This window comes from Pelophylax lessonae (assembly GCF_965119305.1).
Source record: "Pelophylax lessonae genome assembly, chromosome: 5".
Taxonomy (NCBI): Eukaryota; Metazoa; Chordata; class Amphibia; order Anura; family Ranidae; genus Pelophylax; species Pelophylax lessonae.
Window position 1 is genome coordinate 357,086,582 of NC_138772.1, and position 26,814 is coordinate 357,113,395.

The 26,814-nt window shown below is 42.4% G+C and overlaps 1 protein-coding gene across 2 annotated transcripts in view; it reads right to left on the minus strand.

Annotated features, from left to right (window-relative positions):
• ATP9B (ATPase phospholipid transporting 9B (putative)) overlaps positions 1–26,814 on the minus strand; it is a 578,806-nt gene that overhangs the window by 23,309 nt on the left and 528,683 nt on the right. For both annotated transcript variants that reach the window (XM_082258664.1, XM_082258663.1), the window contains exons 21-26: positions 14,482–14,571; positions 13,478–13,622; positions 12,814–12,878; positions 3,620–3,775; positions 1,826–1,890; positions 924–1,032 (exon numbers count right to left, since the gene is read on the minus strand). In XM_082258664.1, coding sequence (XP_082114790.1) covers positions 924–1,032; positions 1,826–1,890; positions 3,620–3,775; positions 12,814–12,878; positions 13,478–13,622; positions 14,482–14,571 — 630 coding nt within the window. The remainder of the gene's footprint in view (positions 1–923; positions 1,033–1,825; positions 1,891–3,619; positions 3,776–12,813; positions 12,879–13,477; positions 13,623–14,481; positions 14,572–26,814) is intronic.

Sequence of the window (26,814 nt, forward strand, 5' to 3'; positions counted from 1 at the left end):
ATGAAGGGGGGTGCCTGACGGGAAGGAAGGGAACCCAGAGGGTCTGGCCGTCCCAAGGAGGGGCCCATGTCCACCCCAAAACCCTCAAGGGGGAGAGGGGGAACAGCTACAGACAGAACCTTCTCTCCATTGAAATGGGGGGGCTGTCGGCCAGGAGGAACGCTGCGACTCGGGCCAAGACCCGGTAGTATTCGACCTTGTGAGGCGTTTAACTCGCAGGCCAGCCCCCGTCCAGTGGGGCTATGTCGCGGCCGACCTACCACGGAGCTGAGGTCTGCGCGCGCTCATTGGCCAGACTGGGGTGACCACTGGATCTAGATTATCCAGCCCATCGCCCAGTCCGGCAGTTGATTGTAGATCTCACAGGAAAAACCAGGAGAAAAAATTCTAATCTAAACTAAATCTAAATAGAAAAAATTGCCAGGACCAGAGATCCCAGCAAGGAACTAGGTCCTTACTCCAGACTAAGCAGAAAAAAACTGAGTACCTATAGCAGAGAGAGAGCTTACCCCCTGGGACAGCCCATAGGCATAGCCAGACTTTTTTTTTGCCTAGTGTCCTACTACTGTAGGAGGCAGTATAACCCAATGGTTAAGAAGATCAGGAGCTGTGTCAATGAACGAAAGAGAAATATACTTTATACCAGAAAAAGGGATTTATCTGGTTAGTGATGTTGGACTGCTATTATTTTGAACACAAATGTGTAACTAACTGGCCTATTTATTCTGCGCACATTCTACATTGATAGGATGGTCTCAGGACATAATTATATCCAATAATAAAATAGTATGTAGTATTATACTTTCACAAAGCCTGTCCTGTGCATGCATAACCATACGGGGAAAAAAAAAAACGTACATGACAGTAAACTATTTCTTTACTATGGAATTTTCCTTGTATGGTCTATGGACCTTGTGGATTACCTTTGTGAGGTCTTTATATAGCTCTGGGTAGAGAAGGGCAGTTTCTGGTTTCACATCTTGATCCAGCACCAACGAGAACACAGGAAACATTGTGTAGATTGTTGCATACCTTGAAAAACAATTAAAAAGATCAGTCATTTCAAAATACATGTATCTTTTAACATCATTTCTTTTAACATGTAGTAGCCTTAGGTGAGAATTAAGTTCTCAGCCTTTCAGCAAAATTGATGTACTTTATCTGGCAAGCTTGTTGCACTGACAGTGTATCACAATATCACCAAAACCTCCACCATAGCATGGATTACTGAGGTTAACAATCATAACCAGTGGGCACTACCTTGTAAAGATCCCTGTACAGGGTATTGTGGGGAGCTGTGAAAACACTACAAATGTCACAGTGCAACTTGTGTGAAATCGGAGCCCTGCTGTGGAGGCAGCAAGGAGAACCGCAAGGGGTAGGTTGCAATTTCTGAATTACCGCATTTCTCCAACATTCTTGATGAGATACAATTACTGCACAAACATGTATGGCAAATGATTATTTCACGGCTCTTCCATCAGTACTTCACATGCCTGTTACTTGGCTGCTTCATCATTACTGTCAATGAGAAAACCACTATGTACCTGGTGTGGATACACAGCTGAATAGCAGCCAGTCAGCCCCTGCAGTGTCAATTACTTTCATTTGCCTGAAAATATCTGTTGTTGTTTTTTTAAAGGACATTTTTTTTGCTCCCTCGCCATGTTAACTATTAGTGCATGAATAATATGGGAAAAACTAATTATAACATTTTCCTTTAGACATAATTAAAAGGCAACCAACTGATCTTGGCCCTGATGTAATCAAACAAAAATAGTTTTGTTACTACGTTGTCACCAACTAAATACTAGTTTTTACTTACCCTACCATTAGGAATCCCTGGTACAAAGGAACAGATGCGAAATAGAATACTGAGGAAAACACAGCCTTAAAAGGAATCAAGAGATGAAAAATGAATACATTTTAGCATTTTCAGTGCTGGGTCATTGATCTTCAAATAAACAATATTTTAAGGAATATTCAATTTTATATTGTAATACATACATATTACTGTTGAAAAATGCCATGTAAATCAATGCACAAGTGTGGCCTAACAATGGAAACATTTTTAGTTCTATATGTAAAGGATTATCTTTCATTTTTCAAGACTGACCATAAAAAATGCAGCATCTATCTAGTGATTGTAGCTTTAAAATGAATACAAAATTAGTACAGCTCTAGGCTCCAGTTATCTTTTACATTTTAGAGAAAACAAGGAAGATCTGCTGTCAGGATTTTAATGCTATCTTTGGTCACATTAGGGAGATTTTCCCTCACTTCCTGTCCCTGTGACAATTAAGTCAGGAACTAAAAAACAGCAAATGGAGATTCCAGGCTTCCTCATAGTTCAATATATGAATTTTATTGTTGTACAGGAGAGGTTTGCCTGCTTTTTTGATCTAGTGAATTCTAATCCCTTCTCACTCTTACCAAAACTTTAAATCATATAGTATCATAAAGACAAAAAATGTATGGGCAAATTACCCAGTGCACCTTGCATGTTCTCAGATTATTGTACAAAGTTTCCACTGTATATTTTTCCCGAACAGGAACGTTTCAAGTAATAGGCACCGATTACATAAAATGTCCCAGTATGTTCTGGTTAATGATCTGGAATAATTAAAGGTCGAATGTGTGTCTGTACTACATATATATATATATATATATATATATATACACACACACACAGTATATACTATATATATATATATATATATATATATATATATTTTTAGGCTGAACAGGAGGATTAGGGGATTAACTGAACTGTCACCTAAAGTTGTAGACCTAACCTGCTAAAGGGTTTATGGAGAAATACTGTCTCCATAGTAGAGTTGAGAAATGAAGTGCATAGGTTGTAGAAGAAACCACAGGTAACAGAGATGGGATTGAGGAAGTGTCAAAAAAAAGAAAGATTTTTTTTGTCATCCCATAGATTTAAAATACAATATGCCTTCTAAACATAAGGTGTTCTGATGTCAGCACTTCTAATAACAAAGGTTTCATTCTGTAAATAATGATAGTGCCAGAGCTGTGGAAATCTTTCCTTTATGCCTCATGTGGGAAATTTCCAACCTGAAATGTTGCATTCTAGCACAGATACAGTATAAATGTACAGTCACTTTTCCAACCTGCATACAGCTGTTGCTGCCTTTGTGATCTTCATCAGTGTAGGTATGAAACACAATACTCTATTGTTGGGGAGAACTCCACCAGAATGAGAAGCCAGCTTATCATGAGGTGGAGCAAAATACCAAAGAGATTTTGCCCAGATTCTATAACAGCCGCTTCAAATAATCACATGTAAAATCTGGCAGGCTGGTTGTACTTAAGTTGCTTGATTGATCAACTTGGGTACATTCAGTCTGCCCATACATGGTTCAAACCTCGGAAGGTTCCTGCTGAAGCGGCCGAGATTTGAATTGTCTATGGCCGGCTTAATTCTGAGACAGTCAAGATGAAGCCACTGCTGTTGGTAACTAGTTAATGGCTTGCTGTAACCAGTAAAGACTCTGCACCAAAGCAGTTTAGTGACTAATTGTGTGGCATGGGTCAATACAGACAGAGAAATAGTTAGAATTTTTTGTTATGATTTGCATGGCACTTCTGATATTACCTGCATAGTAGAAATAATAAGGCCCCTGTGGATAACAAACTGTCCCAGTGCTGCAGATCTTTTATAACTGTTCCGCCCGTGTACCATCAGAAGTCGGCCAATGTGCTTAAACTGTGTGATGGAAAAGTCAGCTGCAAGGGAAGCCTGTTTTCCCTCCTGTAAATAAATTGACAAATACAATTGATTACAAGCAAAATATTCCGATTGCACCCAAACAAAACCAACACATTTATTTTCTGTCCAGAATCTACAGTAACTTCACACCAAAAAAACAAACAAAAAAAGGAGAAACATCATTACTGGATTAAATCAAAGAATTACCATATAAAAATATAAATAATATTATGTAAAATATTAGGTAACACCACTATACTAGCCATGCTCCTGTCTTAAGACCATTTATTGTACAAAACAAAATATATAAAAATTGAGGTATTCTCATATATGTACACTGTGTTGGCACATTTTAATGAATGCACAGTAATGCCTCGTTTCCACTGAGCGGAACGGTTCGGGTCGGTACAGTTTGGAAGGGTTAGAATGGTCCGGCCTATTCAGGTGAGCGTTTCCACTGCAAGTGGGACCGCCAGGGGCCATGCAGGGTTCACACCAAACGTGGTGTTTGTTTTGTGCTTTTGTTTGACGTGAGCGTTGACGTTTTCCTGTCCACCAATCAGTGGAATTTATCGTGTTACGCCAGTAGCTCCGCTCTAACCGTACTGTACCATTTCCTATGGCCCTACATCTGAAGGAGGACCAGGAATGGTGCGGTTTGGTTCGGTTGTATGGGCCACTTTCATAATGGAAAAACTCAAAATAGCGTACCGTACCGAACTGACCCGAACTGATCCGCTCAGTGGAAACGAGGCATAACAGTTTATCTAACAATCTTTATATGCATCACTGACACTGGGACTAACTGCTGTAATGTCCAATCTAATCTCTAATGAAGCTGGTTTTGTCCAGTGAAATCGGTTCGATATACGTTTTTGACACCCACCATATACCCCACTTCGGGTAAGATCTCTACTCCTATGACCCTTTAATTTAGGACACTAATATTGACTTCCAGGAAAGTTGGATCGACAGTCCTGTCAAAATTGTACATAGGAGAGCATAGTGGGCAGTTTGGTGAGTAGGATTTGTTTGGGGATTGTTATACCTTGGTAGTTTTATATTTTTGTACAAGAATTGGTCTCACGATGGAGAGATGGCTAGTGTTGTGTTGTCATTTGATAATCAACATTTTTTATATAACTGTCCATTTTAGTCTAGTAATGGTGTTTTATGTTTCCTAAAGGGCACCCAATTGAATGTCTTCCTCTTCAAGCAGTATATAAAAAAAAAAATGTTGTATGTTGCAGCTTAACAATCCTTTAATGTGGTGGCTGCATTGGTTTTCTTCCAGTCTTAGAGTGGTACCACTTTATCGAGGGGCAATGCAGCCATACTATCTATCATATCTAAGAATTGGTAAGCTGCAATACACTTTTTTGATTGTGGGTTTCATTGTGCTTTTAGGCTGCTGCTGGAATTCCTTATAGTCAAAACTATCACAATTCAACTAAATTTTCTTGTTTAAAAAAAAAAAAAAAAAAAAAACATCAATCGCCATAAGTCATGCTGGCCCTATAATGCTGCCTCAATGTTTTCCATCCAGCAGATGGAGCTCTAGTCTCATTGGCAAAATGGTTTTTCAGCTGTGCTGTAAAATGCCATGATTTTCAATAAGACATTGAATCAGTGAATTATCACTTATCAGATGGCACAAGTCCTAGGTTACTATTGGATAGGGAGCTCCGATACAAGCTTCATGTGTTAGGTAGCTCATAGTATGCTGGGAGACTCTTTTCATGAATTAAAGGTTATACATAGGTCTTAACAGATTTTGTTGCGGTTGGTAGGATTTCATATCTGGGACTTTGGTGAAGAGACCGTACAGTTGGGATGGACTGAGCTCATCTTTTTAACCAAGTTAACATTGTGCATGAAATGCATTGGGTCAGGTACTACATTCACCTGATGCATGAGCATCTTGCTGATACCTAGGGTCCTGATTCGATCACTGCAACAAAAAAATCTCCAGGAACCACTGACTACAGCTACAGTTCTGTAGCTTTATTTGTGTTGGATTTGTTAGATGGAACATTAATGAGTGATATTTTCCACTGTGGGTATGCAGATACTAAACTAATTACCTGTCCTTATACCAGACCACATACCATACCATACCATATACACCAGGGCAAAACCCAATAGATGACCACAGAATGTTATTAAATGGATTATGCATAAGAATACAGACCTGGGCTGGTAGAAACCAATGTCAGACTATAATTTCCGTGTCAGGGGATCAGGGTTGATCTGTCCCCCAGAGTACATAACAGACCTGTCAAAACACACCTAAAAAAGGTATTTTGACTTGCCTGTAAATTCCATACCTTGTACAGTACAAGACACAGGCAGAGTATTTATACACTATGGGTTATAGGTATGTACTTTCAGGTGATTGGACACTGGAAAAGCTTTAGAGGACCTACCCTACTATGCGAGTCCTCAGTTCTGTTGTAAGTAAACCAAGAAATGGAATGGAGGACAGCCTGTGTCCTGTACTGTACTCTAAGATATGGAATTTACAGGCAAATCAAAAATCCTCTTATCTTATGTGTACAGTACATGACTCAGGCAGAATATTTATACACCATGAGATGTCCCCCCCCGAGCAATGCATAAGAAGGGTGAGCAACAACCAGGCAAATATAACTATGCCAACAGGCCCAAACAACATGGGTCAGAATACCATTCACATCTACAGAAGATTGTATGTCCACCTAGAAAAACTTTGAAAATGTATAAACAGAAGACCAGGTGGGGGCGTTATACAACTGGCCTACTGAGGTTTGTTGCCAAAATGTCCAGTAAATTCCCACTTATCTGGTGGAATGGGCACGTACAAGTGCAGGAGGAGATTTTTCTTTGAGAATGTAAGTTCTTGCGATCAGGTTTTCTTATTCATCATGCAATGGTGGACTTTAAAGCAATGTGTCCCTTGTAAGGTCCTGAGGACAGAACAAGCAGGAAATCCATGTTTGATTGGAGCAGTAGCTCTGAAGCAGGGCCGGCCTTAGGTGTTCAGGCGCCCTGTGCGAGCTAATCCTGTGGCGCCCCCCCCCCCCAGCGCGCTACACATTTTCTTGCCCTTTTTTTGCACTTCATTTGACTTTTCTTTTTATGATCACTAATAACTTAGCCCCCCTTACATTAGAGACCCCCCCTTACATCAGCCACCCCCCCACGGAGCCCCCCTTACATCAGAAACCCCCACAGAGCCCCCCCCCACGGAGCCCCCCTTACATAAAAGACCCCCTTACATCAGAGACCCCCCACAGAGCCCCCCTTACATCACAGACCCTCACAGAGGCCCCCCTTACATCATAGACCCCCAACACAGAGCCCCTTATATCAGAGACCCCCACACAGAGCCCCCCTTACATCAGAGCCCCCCCATAGAGCCCCTCTTACATCAGAGATCCCCCACACAGAGCCCCGGTTACATCAGAGACCCCCACACAAATCTCCCCTTACATCAGAACCCCCTTACATCAGAGCCCCCCCCACAGAGCTCCCCTTACATCAGAGACCCCCACAGAGCCCCCTTACATCAGAGCCCCTCCACACAGAGCTCCCCTTACATCAAAGACCCCCCCCCCACAAAGCCCCCCACACAGAGCCCCCCTTACATCAGAGACCCCCACACACAGAGCACCCTTACATCAGAGACCCCCACACAGAGCCCCCTTTACATCAGAGACCCCCCTTACATCAGAGACCCCCCACACAGGGCCCCCCTTACATCAGAGACCCCCACACAGAGCCCCCTTTACATCAGAGACCCCCCACACAGTGCTCCCCTTACATCAGAGACCCCCCACAGAGCCTCCTTACATCAGAGCCCCCTTTACATCAGACCCCCCCACACAGAGCCCCTTTACATCAGAGCCCCCACACAGAGCCCCCTTACATCAAAGACCCCCCACACAGCACCCCCTTACATCAGAGACCCCCCACACAGAGCCCCCTTACATCAAAGACCCCCCACACAAAGCCCCCTTTACATCAGAGAACCCCCACACAGAGCCGCCCTTACATCAGAGACCACCCACACAAAGCCCCCCCTTACATCAGAGACCCCCCACACAGAGCCCCCCTTAAATTACAGACCCCCACACAAAGCCCCCCCTTACATCAGAGACCCCCCACACAGAGCCCCCCTTACATCAGAGACCCCCCATACAAAGCTCCCCCTTACATAAGAGACCCCCACACAAAGCCCCCCTTACATAAGAGACCCCCCCACACAGAGCCCACCTTACATGAGAGACCCCACACACAAAGCCCCCCCTTACATAATAGACCCCACACACAGAGCCCCCCTTAAATGAGAGACCCCCCACACAAAGCCCCCCTTACATAAGAGATCCCCCACACAGAGCCCCCCCTTACATGAGAGACCCCCACATAGAGCCCCCCCTTACATGAGAGACCCCCCCACACAAAGCCCCCCTTTACATAAGAAACCCCCCACACAGAGCCCCCCCTTACATAAGAGACCCCCCACACAGAGCCCCCCTTACATGAGAGACCCCCCACACAGAGCCCCCCTTCTCCTTGTATTTGATGCAGGAGAGAGCTTACTTACCTTAGTACAGAGGCTCACCACGAAGAGAAGGGTGGGAGGAGGAAGAGAAGGGGCGGGAGGAGAAGGAGCTGACGATCTCTCCTCAGGCGTCCCTGGAGAGGAGGGGATCTGTCAGTGGCGGCGGATCGGAGGCTGAGCTGTGTTAGACATACACAGCTCAGCCCTGGAGCAATAGGAGACCGAGGCACAGCCGCACAGCTGGAGGTAAGCGGCTGCTGCAGCCTGTGTTAACCCTGTCCAGGCCACGGTCGCCGCTTACCTCCCGCTGTGCGGCCTGATCATGTGCGAGCTGTGGTGGCCGCACGGCGCCCCTGTTGCCCATGGCGCCCTGTGCGGCCGCACAGCTCGCACACCCCAAAGGCCGGCCCTGCTCTGAAGTATTCTCTAATGGCTCTGACTATGTCCAGGCAATGTAGAGAAATTTCCTTTGGATGCTTAGGAGCAGGGCAGAAGGATGGTATGACAATATCCTCAATGAGGTAGAACACTGAAGCCACCTCTGGGAGAAAGGAAGGCCTTGGGCATAAGACAACCTTGTCATTGTAAAGTATGAGTAAAGGCTCTTTACAGGAAAAGGCCAGAAGTTCAGAAACACATCTGACAGATGTGATGGTGACCAGACAGTCTACTTCGCAGGGAAAAACCATTAGGGGTATATCCTTGATAGGTTCAAAGGGTAATTTCTGCAGGGCAGAGAGAACCAAGCTGAGATCACTAGGAAGCACAGGATGGTGCAAGCAGAGCTTAATATAAGATACACCTTGAAGAAAGGTTCTAACAAGGCAGAGTGAATCCAAAGGCCTTTAAAAGAGATGGATAAAGCTAATACCTGGCCTTTAAGAGTGCTTAAAGCAGAGTTCCAGCTGTTTTTGTGTTTATTAAAAGTCAGCAGCTACAAAAAGTGTAGCTGCTGACTTTTAATAAACACACATTCACCTGTCCCACGATCCAGCGATGCGGCCACCCGAAGCCTCGGTCTTCTCCCTCTCCTCTCTGCGGCGCCGGCATCACTAGTGTTAGGCACCTGGCTGTGACATCTTGCGGCTTCACAGCCGGGTGCACCCTGCGCATGCTCAAGTCGCGCTGCATGTCTTAAAAGGCCGGGCAATCTTCTGGGACCTCTGACATGTCCCAGAGGATTGCAGGGAGGGAGGGGGAGAGGAGAACTTCCGCTCGAGCTACCTAGGTGGCCCGAGCGGAAGTTGGAGCGAGTACCTGTCAAAAGTAGGTACCTGCTCCCTGTCAGTTGAGCTTCCCCTTTTTTTTACTAAGCTCTGGAGCAGCTGCACTTGCAGAGTGCACAGTCTATTTGATTGACCCCCCACCCCTTCAACCTCTGCAGCAATGCTTGCAGCGCTCAGATGTCTTCGGGAAATAGACATCTGAGCGCTGAAAGTATTGCTGCAGAAGTTGAAGGGGTGGGGGGTCAGCCTATCAGTGCTCAGACCTTTTGCCGCACACTGCATCAAATTGGTCTGCAAACAGTTTGCTGAAGACAAGCAGACTAAGGACACAGATTACTGGAACCATGTCCTGTGGTCTGATGAGACCAAGATAAACGTACTTGGTTCATAAGGTGTTAAGCGTGTGTGGTGGCAACCAGGTGAGGAGTACAAAGACAAGTGTGTCTTGCCTACAGGCATGGTGTTGGGAGTGTCATGGTCTGGAGCTGCATGAGTGCTGCCGGCACTGGGGAGCTACAGTTCATTGAGGGAACCATGAATGCCAACATGTACTGTGACATACTGAAGCAGAGTATGATCCCCTCCCTTCAAAGACTTGTCGCAGGGCAGTATTCCAACAAGATAAGGACCCCAAACACACCTCCAAGAAGACCACTGCTTTGCTAAAGAAACTGAGGGTAAAGGTGATGGACTGGCCAAGCATTTCCAAACCCTGATGCAGAAAAATTTATAACAACGTTACTACTAGAAATTTTCTTCACTGCAAGAGGCAAGCCTGAGGCTTGATTCATGTTTACCTCCTATCTTCCATGCCCGGTTGCTGGAAGTAAATGCTATTCTGCTATACCAAAAGCTTATTTATAATCATATGGGGTTGTCCATCCAAATCAATAAAATTTGTGACTGCTGGTTGCAACATGTGGGTGACTTTTACCCATGTCCTTTTGGGCTACGGGCTATGTCACATATCCTTTTAACCAGGGCTTTGTTTTTTCTCAGAGAAAAGGTGCAAGAACCCTGAGTCACCCTTAGTTTCTGCTCCCTACCTATCTCTGAGCACCATTCCTTGGTTCCACCTGCTACTCACCTCCCAGTACTGCCCCTTTTAGAGAATACAGAACACAGAACAGAAGTATAATTTTGTGATACTAAGTGATTTGCATGGAATTTGCAATGATAACAAGACAGACAGTAAAATAGGTCCCCTGCAGTGAGCAACAACTGACCCCACCCCAGCAACGGTAGACCCCCCCAGCAATCACAGACCCCACCCCAGCAACAATTGATCCCCCACACAACAATATATCCCCCCAGCAACAATGGACGCCTCTGCAACAAAATACCATCCCAGTAATGTTAGGCTCCTGGCAGCAACAGATGTCTGAGCAGCCAGCATAAATGGACCTTCCAGGAGCCAGCAACAATAGAACTCTCCCTCAACATTAGATCCCTCCCAGCAACAATTGACCCCCTCGCCCAGCAATATAAGACACCCCCCCCACCACTCTTTGCCATAACATATAATCATTGCTGAAGGGGATAGAACTGCGTTCCACCATATTCCAGCTGAAAAAAAACCCTGCTTTTAACCAATTTGAGTAACAGGGACTGATTTTGTAAAGACAGATGCTTGGTTATTGTAGTTTTAGTATTACTCTTCTTTTTTCGCTTCCTCCAACCCATCTAATTGGATGTAATGCTGTCATTTAATGCCAAATGTTATGTGCAATAATACCTAAATGTGATAACTGCTGTTGTTTAGTGCTTTGTATATACCGACGTGCTAAAGATGTATTTTGCAAAACTGCAATGTCACAGATTGTCTGTTTTATTTCTGTATTGCATAATTGTAACGCTCCTGCGTTTTACGTATGATGTGGATTTTCAGCTGCAGAAATATTCCACTTCAGTAGTCATGTAGAGAAACGCTGAGACACCATTCCCAACTCTCAATGACTCATCATGTGTGGATGATCTCAATTCAGCAAGTAAATACACACACTCAATAAGATGTTTCCTAGAGTGACTTATGTATATAGTAACACAGTGATGATAGGCTGAAGAGACAGGTTGGGTAGAGATGGTAGATGACAGACACTTGAAAGGAAATGTTCTTGAAAGCAAGATAGTAGCAGATGGGATGCAGATAGGTTTAGCAATCATGTATGGTAGTAGATGACAGAGTAGCAGGTGGACATACAAGAGAGATCAACCCAGTGCAAGAACAGGTGGTAGTAGGCTCAAGAGCTAGCAATCTTAGATAATGCAGATGTAGTAATAGTCCTTAGTATGCAGAGCTAGATAGTGTAAGCTTTAGTATAAAGGTTATAGAGGTTTCCCCTGTGGGGTACTTATCACTAATAGCAATGTAGCAGAGGAGAGGTTCGGCAAGAGCGGATGATCCGGTAGCGGGATACAGGGATCAGCGCAGCGTGGTTCCGACAGCGAGGTATGCTTGCAAGCATGTGAGCTTCAAGACAGGTTAGCATCAAGGCACAAAGCAGTTTGAACGAACACATGTGAGTGAGAGCCGGCGATCTAAATAGCCATCCAGTCCGGCGCTCAGTGATGACAGCATCAGTCTTAAAGGTGTATGCGCACCTTACCAAAAGAGAATGGTGGGGCGCATACACTTATGAAAGAGTAATTAGGGTACCCAAAGGTACCAGAACATTACAATAATATGATATGCATATACTTCAATAAAGCATATATTTTCTGTCGTAAAAAAGTTCAAACTAAGCCAGTCACGGTGGGCATACTCCGGATGAGGTCTCCAGGGACCTTGGCCCTGGGCCCAACAGCTAACTCAATGCGATGGACCAACTGCCGAGGTCAACGCCTACACAGGATCCAGCAGTGTCCCAAACAACATTACAAGCCATCTCCACAGCGCGGGGTATGGCTCCCAAAGTTTTACAGCGGTTGCACTGATCTGGATACATTGCTTCTATGTTGGCATTAGAAGACAGTGAGGAGTTGATTGTAGAATTTGAAGATAAAATATTAAAGACAAAAATGTAACTAGATTATATCAGTGGAGTAAAGAGCCATCATCTTTAGACACAGCCACAAACCTGATGACTCGCAAAGTAGGGAAGGGTTATAGAAGAGCACCCAAAGGGTATGTCTTTTAAAGCTTTGCCAATGTCCAATCACCCGAAGGTACATGCCTAATACCAATGGTGTATGAATACTCTACCCGTGTCTTTTACTGTATAATTAAGATACACATTTTAAGTGAAGATTTTTCCTAAACACGGTGACTGTAGCCAGCATGTCAATAGAATGTTAAAACAAGATAATATTACCTTTCCTTCTATGCCAATCCCACAGTCAGCTGCCTGGATCATGCTCACATCATTACCTCCATCCCCTGAACAAATAAAATGTCATTACATAAGTAACATCTCTAATATTTGCAGAAAGACAAGAAAGCTGTGCATTCACACACTCTTTGCACTAATACAAATTAAATTCAGCAGTTTTCCAGGAAAGCACATGTAGATCTCAGCTGCTCTCTATTTCTGTCTGTCCTGATGAGATTTTCTCTTACCTGCCTGGGGAAATTGTGGACGGGACAGTAAGTGAGCGAAAATCCAAATTGCCGGATAGCAGTAAATTCTCAGTAGTGTTCTAATACTTTCCCACTCTTCACAAAACTAAAATAAAAACTATTTTGGCTGGCACTTTATGTTTATTGCAACTTTAAAAAAAAAACACAATGGTAGCATAGATAAACAATGCTAAAAATGCATAATTTTGCTTGATATACATTAAAGCAATCTAAGGCATGGTAAAATGTTACTTTATGTGCACCAATGTGAATGGACCTGAATACATATAACATTAAAAAGGTCAGGCAGAATTAAACATTTTTTTTTCCATTTTACTCACAATTTTTGTAAAAGGCACAGCTTAAATAACAAGACAGTGGTCCTATCAATATTACCCTGGTAGGTATTCCTGCCTCACCTATAGCACATGTGCGTTTCCCTGTGTGTTGCTGTAAGAGCTTTACAATCTGAGCTTTCTGTGTTGGTGAACATCGGCAGCACACAACGGCAGGACACTGGCAGGCAAGTTCAACAAATTCATGCTCATAATACTTCAAACACACCTAGAGGGTGCAGAGAGATACAATGTTTAATATACTTTACACAATGCTGTCAGTAAAGACTTGATGGAAATAAAAATTTAAAATGATTAGGCTTTTTCAAAATGGCAGAGCAAAAAGCATTGATGTAGTATGCCACAGCAACAAATCATAGCTGATTCATACTAGTTACTGCTATAAGCATAACACCACTGCTAAATCACTGGATTTAGTATTGAACAACATATTTTTAAAGTAAATTTGCATTAAGAGAAATAGGGAGGGCTTCCACTGCTAACCTCCTTTGGAAAGTTCTTATTGTCTGAATACAGCTTCAATAATTCTGGGACACAGACCCAGAACCAGCATGCAGCATAACAGATAAGAAATAGTGATCTTCATGTTGTGCCAGGTCAGTGACTTATTTGGGGCAATTCACTTTGCAAAGTAAATGTTCACTGAGCTTTGTAAATATGGTAAAGCTGTGCTTTCTTCAATTATCTAATCATGTGCATGCACCACAATCTCAGGGAACAACTTCTATTCCTTTTAGTAAATCAACCCAAATGATTAGCATGAGAAACTGGTATGTTTCAAAAGCACAGGCCAATGGCCAACTCCTTATTTCTCCCAGTATATTTATATAAATACATATTCCAATTCTATTTGACTTTTTCTTATTAAAAACAGAAGAATACACAGAGTATTACCCTATTGCCATATAACATTTGCACCCCATAGACCACAAATCACACGATGCAGGAAGAATCACATTCCTTATTTTATTTTCGAATATATCGATTCTATTTCAATCAAGATACTTTAGAACATATTTTACATATTATATTTGCATACAATATATGCTGCCTGCATATAATCCTACCTCAAGAGAATCCCCTGCTATTACCAAGGTACAGTCATGTTTTCTTCGGAAAGCATTAAGTTCCAAGTGAGCTTCACTTCGACTGCTTACCTTTAATAAAAACAAAATCAGTTTTACTCTTTCCTAAAACACAATTGTGGAATATATTTGACTGAAAAATGGTTGAGTGCCCAAGAAATATAAAGAAAACTGAAAAAATATATAGCAATCAAAACAAATAGAAATGTATCAACAAGAATAGAAAGGATTGGTATGGCTAATATTATGACGTGGCTTAATATAGAAATGTAATGTGAACTATATCTTTCAATTTAGGTTGGGTTGGACAATCTGCGCCTTCTAGTCGTTGAGTGCAACCACTTGTAATGAAATGGATTAGCTCTTTTGGCTTTTATGCGGTCTTCTGTATGGCAGACAAAGCTTATATCTATGGAACAGCATTGTGCCCCCCACACACAACTCCTCTCAGCAGGTGCCGTTCACAAAAGAAAGTGAACCTGCATACAGTCAGAACATAAGATCTCTCAGCACTGATGCCCCTGGTCATGGACATTACAGGACAAGAGAGGGGCGCACCGACCTTGTGCATTACCACTAAAAAGGTTTATTAAAATCGAAAAGCAACATACTTTGTGCTCACAAACAAATGATGATTGCACACATGTAAACACAATGGAACCAATCGTCTCCAAAGTGGCCAGGGCACTCCTACGGTGCTGGATGACGTGCTGGTGTCCGCACGAGTCTGGTTTTGCTGACATGTTTGGAGGGAGGACCCTCTTCCTCAGAGCGAAAAAGTGCTACTGAACCTTTTTAGTGGTAATGCATGAGGTCAGTGCGCCCCTTTTTTGTTGTTGTCTTTCAGTGTATTTGGATACCCTTGGTCCTGAGGGGGCGGCAAGACCTAAAGTGATGCCTTCAAAGATCATATAAGATCATTTATCCTTTGTCACATACCACATGAGCCCAGTAAAATGACTTTGTTTTGACATTATAGCACAAGCTAACTGTAATCCCAGTAGACTAGCCTTCATGCTAAAGTTCCCACTACAAAATTCAAGCCTCTGTTCAGTCATGTGTGTTTGTTCAGGTCTTGTTTGTACTTGACACCTTAGCTACTTTGCACTGAAAGTGAACCTGTGCAAGAATTTTTTTTTTTTAAAAGCAGGTACCATGAGAAGATTGTGCATACCTATAATGGCCCATTCATATGTTAGCCCAAATGCAATAACAAGAAATCCATTGTTTTTATTGTGCCCAGTTTATGCGCTATGTTGCTGTGTGCTTTGTAATGTGTTGCAATGCAAATACAAAAAAAAGAGTACAGTAAAACCTTGGATTGCGAGCATAATTAGTTCCAGAAACATGCTTGTAATCCAAAGCACTCGTATATCAAAGCAAATTTCCCCATAAGAAATAATGGAAACTCAGATGATTCGTTCCACAACCATTTTTCATAAGTCCTTCAAATTATAGTCCATATAAAAAGATTATAGCAATGTGATAGGTTGTGTAACCATAAAATGTCCATCCACAAATGGCAGCCTCCACAAGGAGATTAGAAGCAAAATCCAGCAGGAGCTACAGAAAAGAGAGGTGCCTCTAAGTGTAGCAATATGGGTACATTTAATGAAGGTACAACATTTAGCAACTCACATCGTTAATTTTTAAAAAAGGCACATCTAAGTATGCAGGCATCCTGGGTAAAGTTGTCCACATAGACCGTCCTCCGCATAGCCGGCTCCCACCGCTATCAGTCTGCAATCGTGACCAGGAAGACTACCCTGCAGTAGAGCGATCTGAAAGAGAGGCTTGAAGCGCTCGTGGATCGAAGCGTAGAAGGGATGACGTCGATGGCGGTGCAGAGGATGGTCTATGTGGACAGCTTTACCCAGGATGCCTGCATACTTACAGTAGTTGTGCCTGTTTTAATCATCAACCATGTGAGTTGCTAAATGTTGTACCATTTAAAGTAACCACATTGTTACACTTAGAGGCACCTCTCTTTTCTTTTATACTCAGTTGTGACGTGATGCTACTTGTATATCAAGACATCGCTGGTTTATCAAGTCAAAATTTATAAAAAAATGTTGCTTGTCTTGCAAAAGCAAGTTACTCTTAATCCAAGGTTTTACTGTACCTTCTGCTGCAAAAAAAAAAAAAAAGAAAAGGAAAAATGGGAAACAGCGCAAGGTGTAAAAAAAATAAAAATAATCCATGTCAACATAAGTGTGTTTGATGCACACTTAACGCAATACATATGGTGTGAATTCAGCCTAAATTGGTCCAAAGCATCTTGTGTGCATCCCCCTCCATTGCAAGCTCAGATTTATGGTTTAGACCCCTTTCACACTTGCGTTAACTAAAAGTTGCACGATTGTGACTGGACTTGAAGCAATGCCTGTGTAATCTTGAGGTCTATGGACCTTAAACGCATTAAAGTTGGCCCAAAGTAGTGCAGGGCATACTTTGAAGTCACACAGATATGAATGGTACTCTTTGGAAATCATGGAGTACGACTTGCCATGCGACTTAGCAGTCCCAAGTTGCAGGACAAGTTACACAAGTGTGAAAGGGGCCTTACATGGGCTCCAAACTTTAGTTCTCATTTGGAGCTTTGGCGCACACTCTTCTTGCCAACATCTTTGTCTCTCTTCAAACCTCTGAACCTAGAAAAGAACGGCCAAAGCAATCTGAATGACCAAAGTTGACTTTAGATAGTGTGTATTTGGGTTCAGAAAAGATTCCAGAAAACAAAGAGAGTCAGTTTAAGGGTATATTCAGCAGTTTGTGGTACATGTTTTTCTTTGACACAGGTTTGCAAACCCAGTGTAACATTTTCGTTGGGGAGATTTTGACATTTGAGAGATTAAAACAATATATAATTCAGCCCAGCAGCATGGGGCAGATTGACCTTTTTATTATAAAACCTCAATAGTCTGGTTGATCAGGATTTAAAAACTTTACTGTTCATAAAGCCATGCAATCATTCAAAAAGTTTGTTTCTATAAGTAAATGAACTTTCAGCAGCCCATGAGAAATAAAGAAACATCCACTGCACTAATTACAAATACTGAAAACTGTAGAAGATTAGCATATATCCTTATAACACTTACCACTGAGAAACGATCAAAGCCCTGAATTTCATTTCAATGACCCAACACAGCAAATTAACATAATTGTAGTCTCTTTTCTTATTATAAGCTATAGAAAAACTCAAACTAAATAGATTTTCTTCAAGAAACCTAATTTGTGATGTTACTTTACGAAAAGGTCAACAAAAATTGATCTGAAGTTTTATCAGAAGCATTAATAATTTAATTGCAAATAGCAGACTGCAGGGCCTAATCTGCTATTCTGATGTTTCACAACAAACTACATTTACATGTAAATTATATTCTAATAATTATTTCTGTCGGAAAAGTGCTTCATTTAGATGAGACACAGACATATGTCTTATCGGAGGGCAGCAAAAGAAGTCTTAACTTTACCATTTTTATTTGGGGACATAAAACCCTTTTATAATTAGAAGTGCACATGAAATGACTGCCTTCCCTGAGATTCTTTAAAAAATAATTATTATTTAAAATATTCTACTGAGTACCTAACATGTTCTCATATATTTTATGTGAATAATTATTTCCTATTTGGTAATTCTTGTTTGTGTGCAAAAAGAACATGATGTCTTGTTAGACACTCTGCACAGGTAATGTGAAGATCAATGACAAGGAAGCTAATGGCAACAATTTGAACAAGCACAAAACATTAACAGGTACAAACAAGAGATGTAAAACTGGTCATTTTGGCAAATTAAAAAAAAAAAAAAAGTGTAAGATAGGTGTATAAAGTGTAGAAAAGTTTTTATAATGTTGAAATAGGTCAAGGTCAAATCTTTACCAGCTGATCTGGTGATCAAAACTGTTCACTTTCCTCCCAGACTGGTGAATGCTGCCAGTAATGACTAAAATTGAGGAAACTGCAGTTTCAGGAATATGGGTACCTTTATCAATCAGCACAATATTATTACTTCAATTCTCACACCTCTATACTGCCTTTTGTCCAGAACAATTTTTACATTTCTGCTATGGGCCTATTGATTTGGCAATATATTTGTCTTATATAAGTAAAAAAAGCAATTTGTTTTCTTACACAAATCTTTACATGCTTTGTGTGTTTCTTCCAGATCTATGCAGTCACAGAGCATGAAACTTTGCCTTTGTGCAAGAGCTCCCTGTAATAAAGACAAGTCACTGCTGTTCCTTCTCCTTGTGACTTGGTCTTGTATCCGTCCACTCCTGTAGTTTACTGCAGGTGGCCCTTAGTGGGTGGGCCTGCCGGGTCCCTCCTACAACTCTACTTTCTGCACAGGCCTGTGCAGCACAGTGATTATGCCAGTGATATATTTACAAGGTAATATCTGGACTTGAAAAGGCAATTGGTAAATACAAAGTGGTTTTATTGTCCTTTGTCCCTATTAAGGAATTTATTTTAATATCATTATTGTGCCTTGAGTTTAGCTTCTGCTAATGTAATACATTTAACATTTTTTTTCATGACTTTATTTTTAATGCAGTCTGTAGAAGAAAAGTAAGTTATTAAAAAATAAATAATAAGTAAAAAAAAGTATACTATCATATGTCCCTTTTAAAATCACACTAGAATTAGGATTCTGGTGCAAAGTTTTTCATGAATTAAATAACTTTTATTATTATTTCTGTTCATTTAATTTGTCATATAACATACCAGCAACATGTACTCATTAGGAGTGCTTACATGGAATACATGAATTGCTTGTTCAGCATACCACAAATACATAGGCAGAAAAACAATGTTGTAAGGCCCAGGTTGATGGGTTTCACAGTGCTCCACTTCCTCAGGACTGGGCTTTCAAGTAAAAGATAAATACACTGCTCTAAAAAGTTAAAGGAACACTTTTAAATCAGGGCATAGCATCAATTCAATAACATTTCTGGGATATTGATCTGATCAGTTAAGCAACAGAGGAGGTTGTTAATCGGTTTCAGCTGCTTTGAAATTAACAACAGGTGCACTAGATGTGCAACAATGAGACAATCTACAAAAGGAATGGTTTTACAGGTGGAGGCCACCGATATTTTTTTCTTGTACACATCTTTTCTGCCTGCTTTTCACTAGTTTTGCATTTGGCTATGGTCAGTGTCACTACTGGTAGCATGAGGCGATACCTGGGCCCTATAGAGATTGCACAGGCAGTCCAACTCCTCAAGGAGGGCGTTGCACTCAGAATGCTGGGTTAAGGAGTGCGTTGTGCTCAGAATGCAGGGTTCAGGAGTGCGTTGCGCACAGAATGCAGGGTTCAGGAGTGTGTTACGCTCAGAATGCAGGAAACAGGAGTACATTGTGCTCAGAATGCCCGGTTAAGGAGTGTCTTGCGTTTAGAATGCTGGGTTCAGGAGTGTATTGCGCTCAGAAAGCAGAGTCTGGGAGTGGGTTACGCTCATAATACAGAGTTAAGGAGTGTGTTACTCTCAGAATGCCAGGTTCGGGTGGGGGGTGATATGAAGGGTGGTAGAAGACACTGCTATGGGGGTGGGCACTTCTATGGGGGTGGCCCTGTCCATAGCGGTGTCCACTGCCCCCTTCAAATGGCCCCTCCCCACACACACACAGTAGTGTCCTCTTCCCCTTATAGCAATGACCTCTGGACCTCTTTCCTCACATACTACGTGTTTCATTGCATCCTACCTATGCACAGCGGAAAGCGAGAGGCAGCACAGTTCTGGACAGAAGGCGGGAGTTAGCAGAGTGACTTTTCTTATTAACAAGCTATTAATTAGTTGCTTAGGACCTAGCAATCAATCAACTGCGAGTTAACTTGAAAAGTTAATTTGGCCAGATCCTCCTCCCGCCCTCCATCCTGAGCTGTGCTGCCTCTCGCTCTCTGCTGTTCACTGATGACAGCGACAGAGGAGGCTGATGGGGAGAAAGAGAGAAGGAATGAAGGTGCAGCGGAGGAGCCTGAGGGTGGAGAGAAAAACGGGCAGCTAGCAGTCAAAGGTGGGGGTCAGGGGAGCAGACCTGTTCATGGTCTACCTGTCAGCTACCCGTGGTTGGCAGGTGGACCGCGATCGACGGGTTGCCGACCTCCGCTCTATATGAAAACCCGATCATGAGGAATCAACGTACTGTGAAAAGTGTCGACACTGGTCATATAACCTGACCTGGTCATACAATTATCCTATTTTCTTTACCATCCATACAGAAATTTAGTAATTCTTAGACATTTGAGACATCCACAATGTGATCAACTGAGGGGTGGGCAACAGCCACAGAGAACTGAAAGATGTGGAAATGACATTACAAATGAATATCTGAAGTGATTAACACTAAAATAAAGGCTAGACAACGCAGGATCAACCAAATATGGAAATCGTCATGAACCAGGAGGAGGGCATCGAGGATTGACCAAATGCTCCAGATCAGGACAGGTAATTACTAACTGCTACCTGGAGAATAATGGAGCCAATTTAGCAATGTGAAGGACAACCAATCATCCACTTTATACAAGTAGGTGGAAAAACAAACTACCAAAACAGGAGAAGAAATCTTGAACCAAGAGTTTAGGTGGTCAACTAGAAGGAATGTTTAGTAAGGTAAAGGTCGAAGCCTAGCATATCTAATCCTTGACTTCAGGAAATGGAGGCTTGAATAGACAAGGTACGAAAAAAAAGAGCAACCAGACCACTTCAGGGAGAGGTCTGTAATAAAAAGGATGCTACCTGACAAACAAAAAATCTCTTTTGGAAACGTACAAAAGAATGTGAGAGCCGTCTCATGAGATAATTCAAGTTAAAAGCTGAAAAAGAAAACCCTTAAGCTAGGAAAGATTAGTAGTAGTAATAGGAAAGAGAAGTAACCCTGAATCCTTTCAAAAGAGAAAACGGGGGTGAACAACAACACCTATATAAAAACAAGGGTAGGCAGGAGTGGAGATATATTGTAGATAGTTTCTGTCAGGTGATTTTGCTGCTAATGATCTGGTAACTATAACTTCTGCTGAGACTGCAATCAGTTGGGGGACTGATGACAAATAGATTCTGAATGGATATACACCTAATTAGTGGAAGAGAATTACACTAATATTAAATTATTAAGGAATGCGTGTAATATTTAAACCATTTTTGGCACAGTTTTAATTGTATTGTGATATACATTTTGGGGCGCTGCATTACTTTGTACTTAGAGATTTTGAGGTTTTGTATGTCAACCTTGACTCTAGCTGCTGACATACACAAAAAGTTTTATTCTAGGGCTGACTTTTGTATTATTTTGAGATCTGTTACCATCTTTCATAAGTGTGGGAGAATTAACTCTCCCATTTTCAAGGCTGGATTGGAACTTCACCAAGCCAGGGAGTTCCTTGCTTAATTAGGGAGGAGCATAGGGAGGTCGAGAGAAGGAATGTGTTTGTTCCAGGCCAACATAATGTTGTTTTAGAAGGGAACAGCCTCTGATGAGGCTACTATGAAGACAAGGACTCTGATGAAGAATCTCACTAAAGGATTTGTATTGGATATTAGGGACAAAGAGAAGAGAATACTTGAGGGCAGACTTTTGAAAGTTAATTACCAAACTAAAAGCCTGAAAAATCTGAATAGTCCTTTGGATGTTTACAGACAGTTTTGAGGGAGAATAATTCTTATGAGGAAGGTCGTTTAAGTACCTTGTAACCTGGATGTCCTACGTTCTTAAGAGGGTGAGTATGGGTGCAAGCTCCTGTGTGAATATTCTGGGTGCAGAGAATTGATCAAAAGGCAGTGTATGTGTCCTACTGCGAACCGCAGAAAGTGTTGAATAGGTGGGTAAATGAGAAAGTGCAGGTAGGCATGTTAAATGTCTACAGATGCAAGATATTCCCCTTATCTTAAGTAGGCAATAACCAACTGCAGATTCCATGCAAAACTTGCAAACATAAAGCTACTCGTTTAGAGATTTTTGGTCCAGATGGGGTGAATACCCCTGTTGGGTGTTGGTACTGTTAAAAGGGTTGAATAGAATTATTTGAACCTGTCCTCCAGAGGGACCGGAAAAAACACTCCCATGGACAAGAGAAGATCCAGGGCAGTCTGCAAAGCTGACTGTCCTTGGCAGAATTTGGTTGGTTTAAGAGAAGAAAACCATGAGGGGGTAGAATTCGAAACTCTATTTTTCCCCCCTTGAAACCACCTATTGCATCCATAGGTCTGGCACATCTGTGACCAAAAAGAATGCATACTATAGCAGATGTTCCCTCACTCTTAGGAGTGAAGGTGCCCCTTCATTGTGAAGGAGGCTTTAGGGTAGACCTGGTCAGCTTTGTGTTGCATGTTTTGTGCCAAAATAGATGAATTTGGGCTTTGAAGATCAAGCCTGAGTAGAGTGGTGGGGCACGCTTTGTTTTGAGAAGGTATAAGCTCATGCAAGAGGGGGGATTTCAAGCCTTTTACTGTGAAAGAAAGACCTTTAATCGTGTGACATCCTTTATGAGCTTGCCAAGTGCATATCAAAGAGACGTCCTTCTTTAAAGGACATACAAGTGAGGTAGAATGCATATGTAAGTGTTCCGCCAAAACTGGGTCCAGGAAGACAGGATTGATGGTTCATTTCCCTAGTCCAAATAACTGCAGGTCTCTTAGTACCCAAAGGGGCATGGCGAGAGAGGAGAATCAAATGTGACTATAACAAGTCTTTTGCATACAACAAAAGTGAGCATATCTACATTCAAGAGACACTTAATAAGTGTACTGCAAATAGTGAAATGTTATTTCTCATGCTTGCTCTAAGGCAACAGTACAAGACTGAACATGTCAAACCTGTCTTACCTTCCCACATTGCTGGTCCCCTGAATAGATGCCAGCTTTGTCTGTCTTGGGTGACATACCCCCAGAGGGGTTGTTTAGAGTCTGGAAACCATGGGAATAGACCACAGTCCAGGACTTGTATATCACCCTGTTACTAACTACATTTGTTCAGCGCCAAGGTGAATGTCCAAGCAGGATCCAGTGTTTGAAGCAAAAGGGGTGGCCAATACAGCAAAAAAAAAAAAAAAACACTAGAAGGAAGAAGAAAGAAATAACAGAACCGGGGACTGTCTACAGCTTAAAAAGCCACCTGACAGACCTTATGCAGGAATCCGGCATCAGCTGTTGCCAAAACGTCTACCTGGTAGAAATTAGAGAACAGCCATGCAAATCTGGGAAATAGTAGCTTGATGCCAAAAAGCCCACAAAACACTTACAGAAACTAGTAGAGGGTGCCTTAACAGAAAAGGGTGAAACCTGATCCTTGAGGCCATAAGCTAGGATGATGATTGCAACGGAACCGCCAACCCACACTGTACTTGTGGTTTCCATCAGTATACGGCTTCCTCGCAGTCATGAACATAGACATCAAATCAGAGCCGCCCCCATACAAAGCTAGCCAACAACTTAGCTTGTACACGTTTTGGAATCTTCTCCTTTATTGAAAAGTTTCACACTCAATTTATACACACATGAGCACATAACCCTCCTGATCAAATTACTACACACAGGTCAGGGGTTGCCTGATTACATTATCCTATGCAGATGAAATTGTATACAGAAACAGAATTAACCTGAACTAATTATCTGGCCATCTGGACAGAACAATGTGAGGACATTAACATTTAACAATGGGACAGGCAGACTTAACACAATCCACACCCGAGCTCAATAGATAGACAATAGGACAATACTGCCAATGACAATCTGTCCATCTACTACATTGAAACACATGGAATACATATCTAGGTGTCACAGACTCCATGGCAACAGGCCACAGGTCTCACAGTGCAAAGTGGGATCAAATCTCCACATTTCTTGAGAGACACCATTGACAAATATCACTCTCCCATCTGAAGCCATCCAAACCATTCTCTCAGCGTCTCCCAAGTATCTGTCCCTCACTCCCAGTCGCCCTGAACACCGTCACAATGGTCTGTCTGAGCTACCAAGAAATGGTGGAAATAGAAACCAGAGCATCCCTATGGGGACCATTTATGACAAATAGGGTCAATATTTCTGAAAGGAGCAGTGGCTGAGCGACAGACTCTCATATCCCAAACCATATTCAGAAAATATGAGGAAATTTATTTTTGGTGAACTTGAGCTGGACAGAGGGAAGATAGAATGTACAGGTGCATCTCATAAAATTAGAATATCATCAAAAAGTTAATTCATTTCAGTAATTTGATTAAAAAAGTGAAACTCATATTTTATATAGCTGTGTTACACACAGAGTGATATATTTCAAGCATTTTTTTTCCCTTTAATTTTGATGATTATGGCTTACAGCTAGTGAAAACCCTAAATCCAGTATCTCAGAAAATTAACATTTTACACGAGACCAATAAAAAAAAAAAAAAAAAAAAAAAGAAGTTTTAATACAGAAATGTTGGCTTACTGAAAAGCATGTCCATGTACAGTATAATATGCACTCAATACTTGGTTGGGGCTCCTTTTGCATGAATTTCTTCATCAATGTGGTGTGGCATATGGCGTGGCAACCTGTGGCACTGCTGAGGTGTTATGGTAATCCAGGTTGCTTTGATAGCGGCCTTCAGCTTGTTTGCATTGGTGGGTCTGGTGTCTCTCATCTTCCTTTTGACAATACCCCACAGATTCTCTATGAGGTTTAGGTCAGACGAGTTTTCTGGTCAATCAAGCACAGTGATACCATAATCATTAAACCAGGTATTGGTACATTTGGCAGTGTGGGCAGTTGCCAAGTCCTGCTGGAAAATGAAATCAGCTTTTCCATAAAGCTGGTCAGCAGAGAGAAACATGAAGTGCTCTATAATTTCCTGGTAGAGGGCTGCGCTGACTTTGGACTTGATAAAACACAGTGGACCCACGCCAGCAGATGTCATGCCTCCCCAAATCATCACATACTGTGGAAGATGTTGCATTTCATTTTGGAAATCAAGGTCCCAGAGTCTGGAGGAATAGTGGAGAGGCACAGAATCCAAGTCGCATGAGGTTCAGTGTGAAGTTTTCACAGTCAGTGATGATTTGGGGAGCCATGTCATCTGCTGGTTTTGGTCAACTGTATTTATCAGGTCCAAAGTCAGCGCAGCCCTCTACCAGGAAATTCTAGAACACTTCCCTCTTCCCTCTTGTTTCCCTCTTCTGACCAGCTTTATGGAGATGTTGATTTAATTTTCCATCAGGACTTGGCACCTGCCCACACTGCCAAAAGTGCCAATACCTGGGTTAATGATCATGGTATCACTGTGCTTGATTGGCCAGCAAACTCGTCTGACCTTAACCCCAAAGAGAATCTGTGTGGTATTGTCAAGAGGAAGATGAGAGACACCAGACCCAACAATGCAAACAAGCTGAAGGCTGCTATTAAAGCAACCTGGACTTCCATACCACCACAGGCTTATCACCTCCAGGCCACACCGCACTGATACAGTAATTTATACAAAAGGAGCCCTGACCAAGTATTGAGTGCATACCAGTGGCGTAGCGTGGGTTGTCAGCACCCGGGGCAAGGCTAGTAATTTGCACCCACTAACCCGCGGGATTTTAGCATTCGAGTCTCTTCCACTAGTATGATTAAAGAAACCCTTACCCCCTAAGCACATGTATTGTTTGTTATGAAAATCCTGATGTAATTACTAATTAAAGTAAAATGCATCTAAATACAAGTTTGAATGACCAGCGTGCCCCCTTTCAATGCAGAGACACCAGCGTGCCCCCTTTCAATGCAGAGTGACCAGCGTGCCCCCTTTCAATACAGAGAGACCAGCGTGCCCCCTTTCAATACAGAGAGACCAGCGTGCCCCCCTTCAATGCAGAGAGATCATCGTGCCCCCTTTCAATGCAGACAGACCAGCGTGCCCCCTTTCAATGCAAAATGACCAGCGTGCCCCCTTTCAATGCAGAATGACCAGCGTGCCCCCTTTCAATGCAGAGAGACCAGCTTGCCCCCTTTCAAAGCAGAATGACCAGCGTGTCCCCCTTCAATGCAGAGAGATCATCGTGCCCCCTTTCAATGCAGACAGACCAGCGTGCCCCCTTTCAATGCAGACAGACCAGCGTGCCCCCTTCAATGCAGAGAGACTTACCTGCAGCGGCGGCTTCTCCTCAGTTCCCTGCATCTCCTCAAGTCCTCCCTCCTCCTCCTCGTCTAATGGCATGCGTTCGCCCTTCGGCCAATCAGGAAGCGGGTCTGGGACCCGCTTCCTGATTGGCCAGGAGGATCCGTGTGACAATAGCAAATTTTAATTCGCAATTGTCACACAATGGGTGGGCTTGGGGCGCACTGCTCTGCCCCCCAGGGTCCACCCTT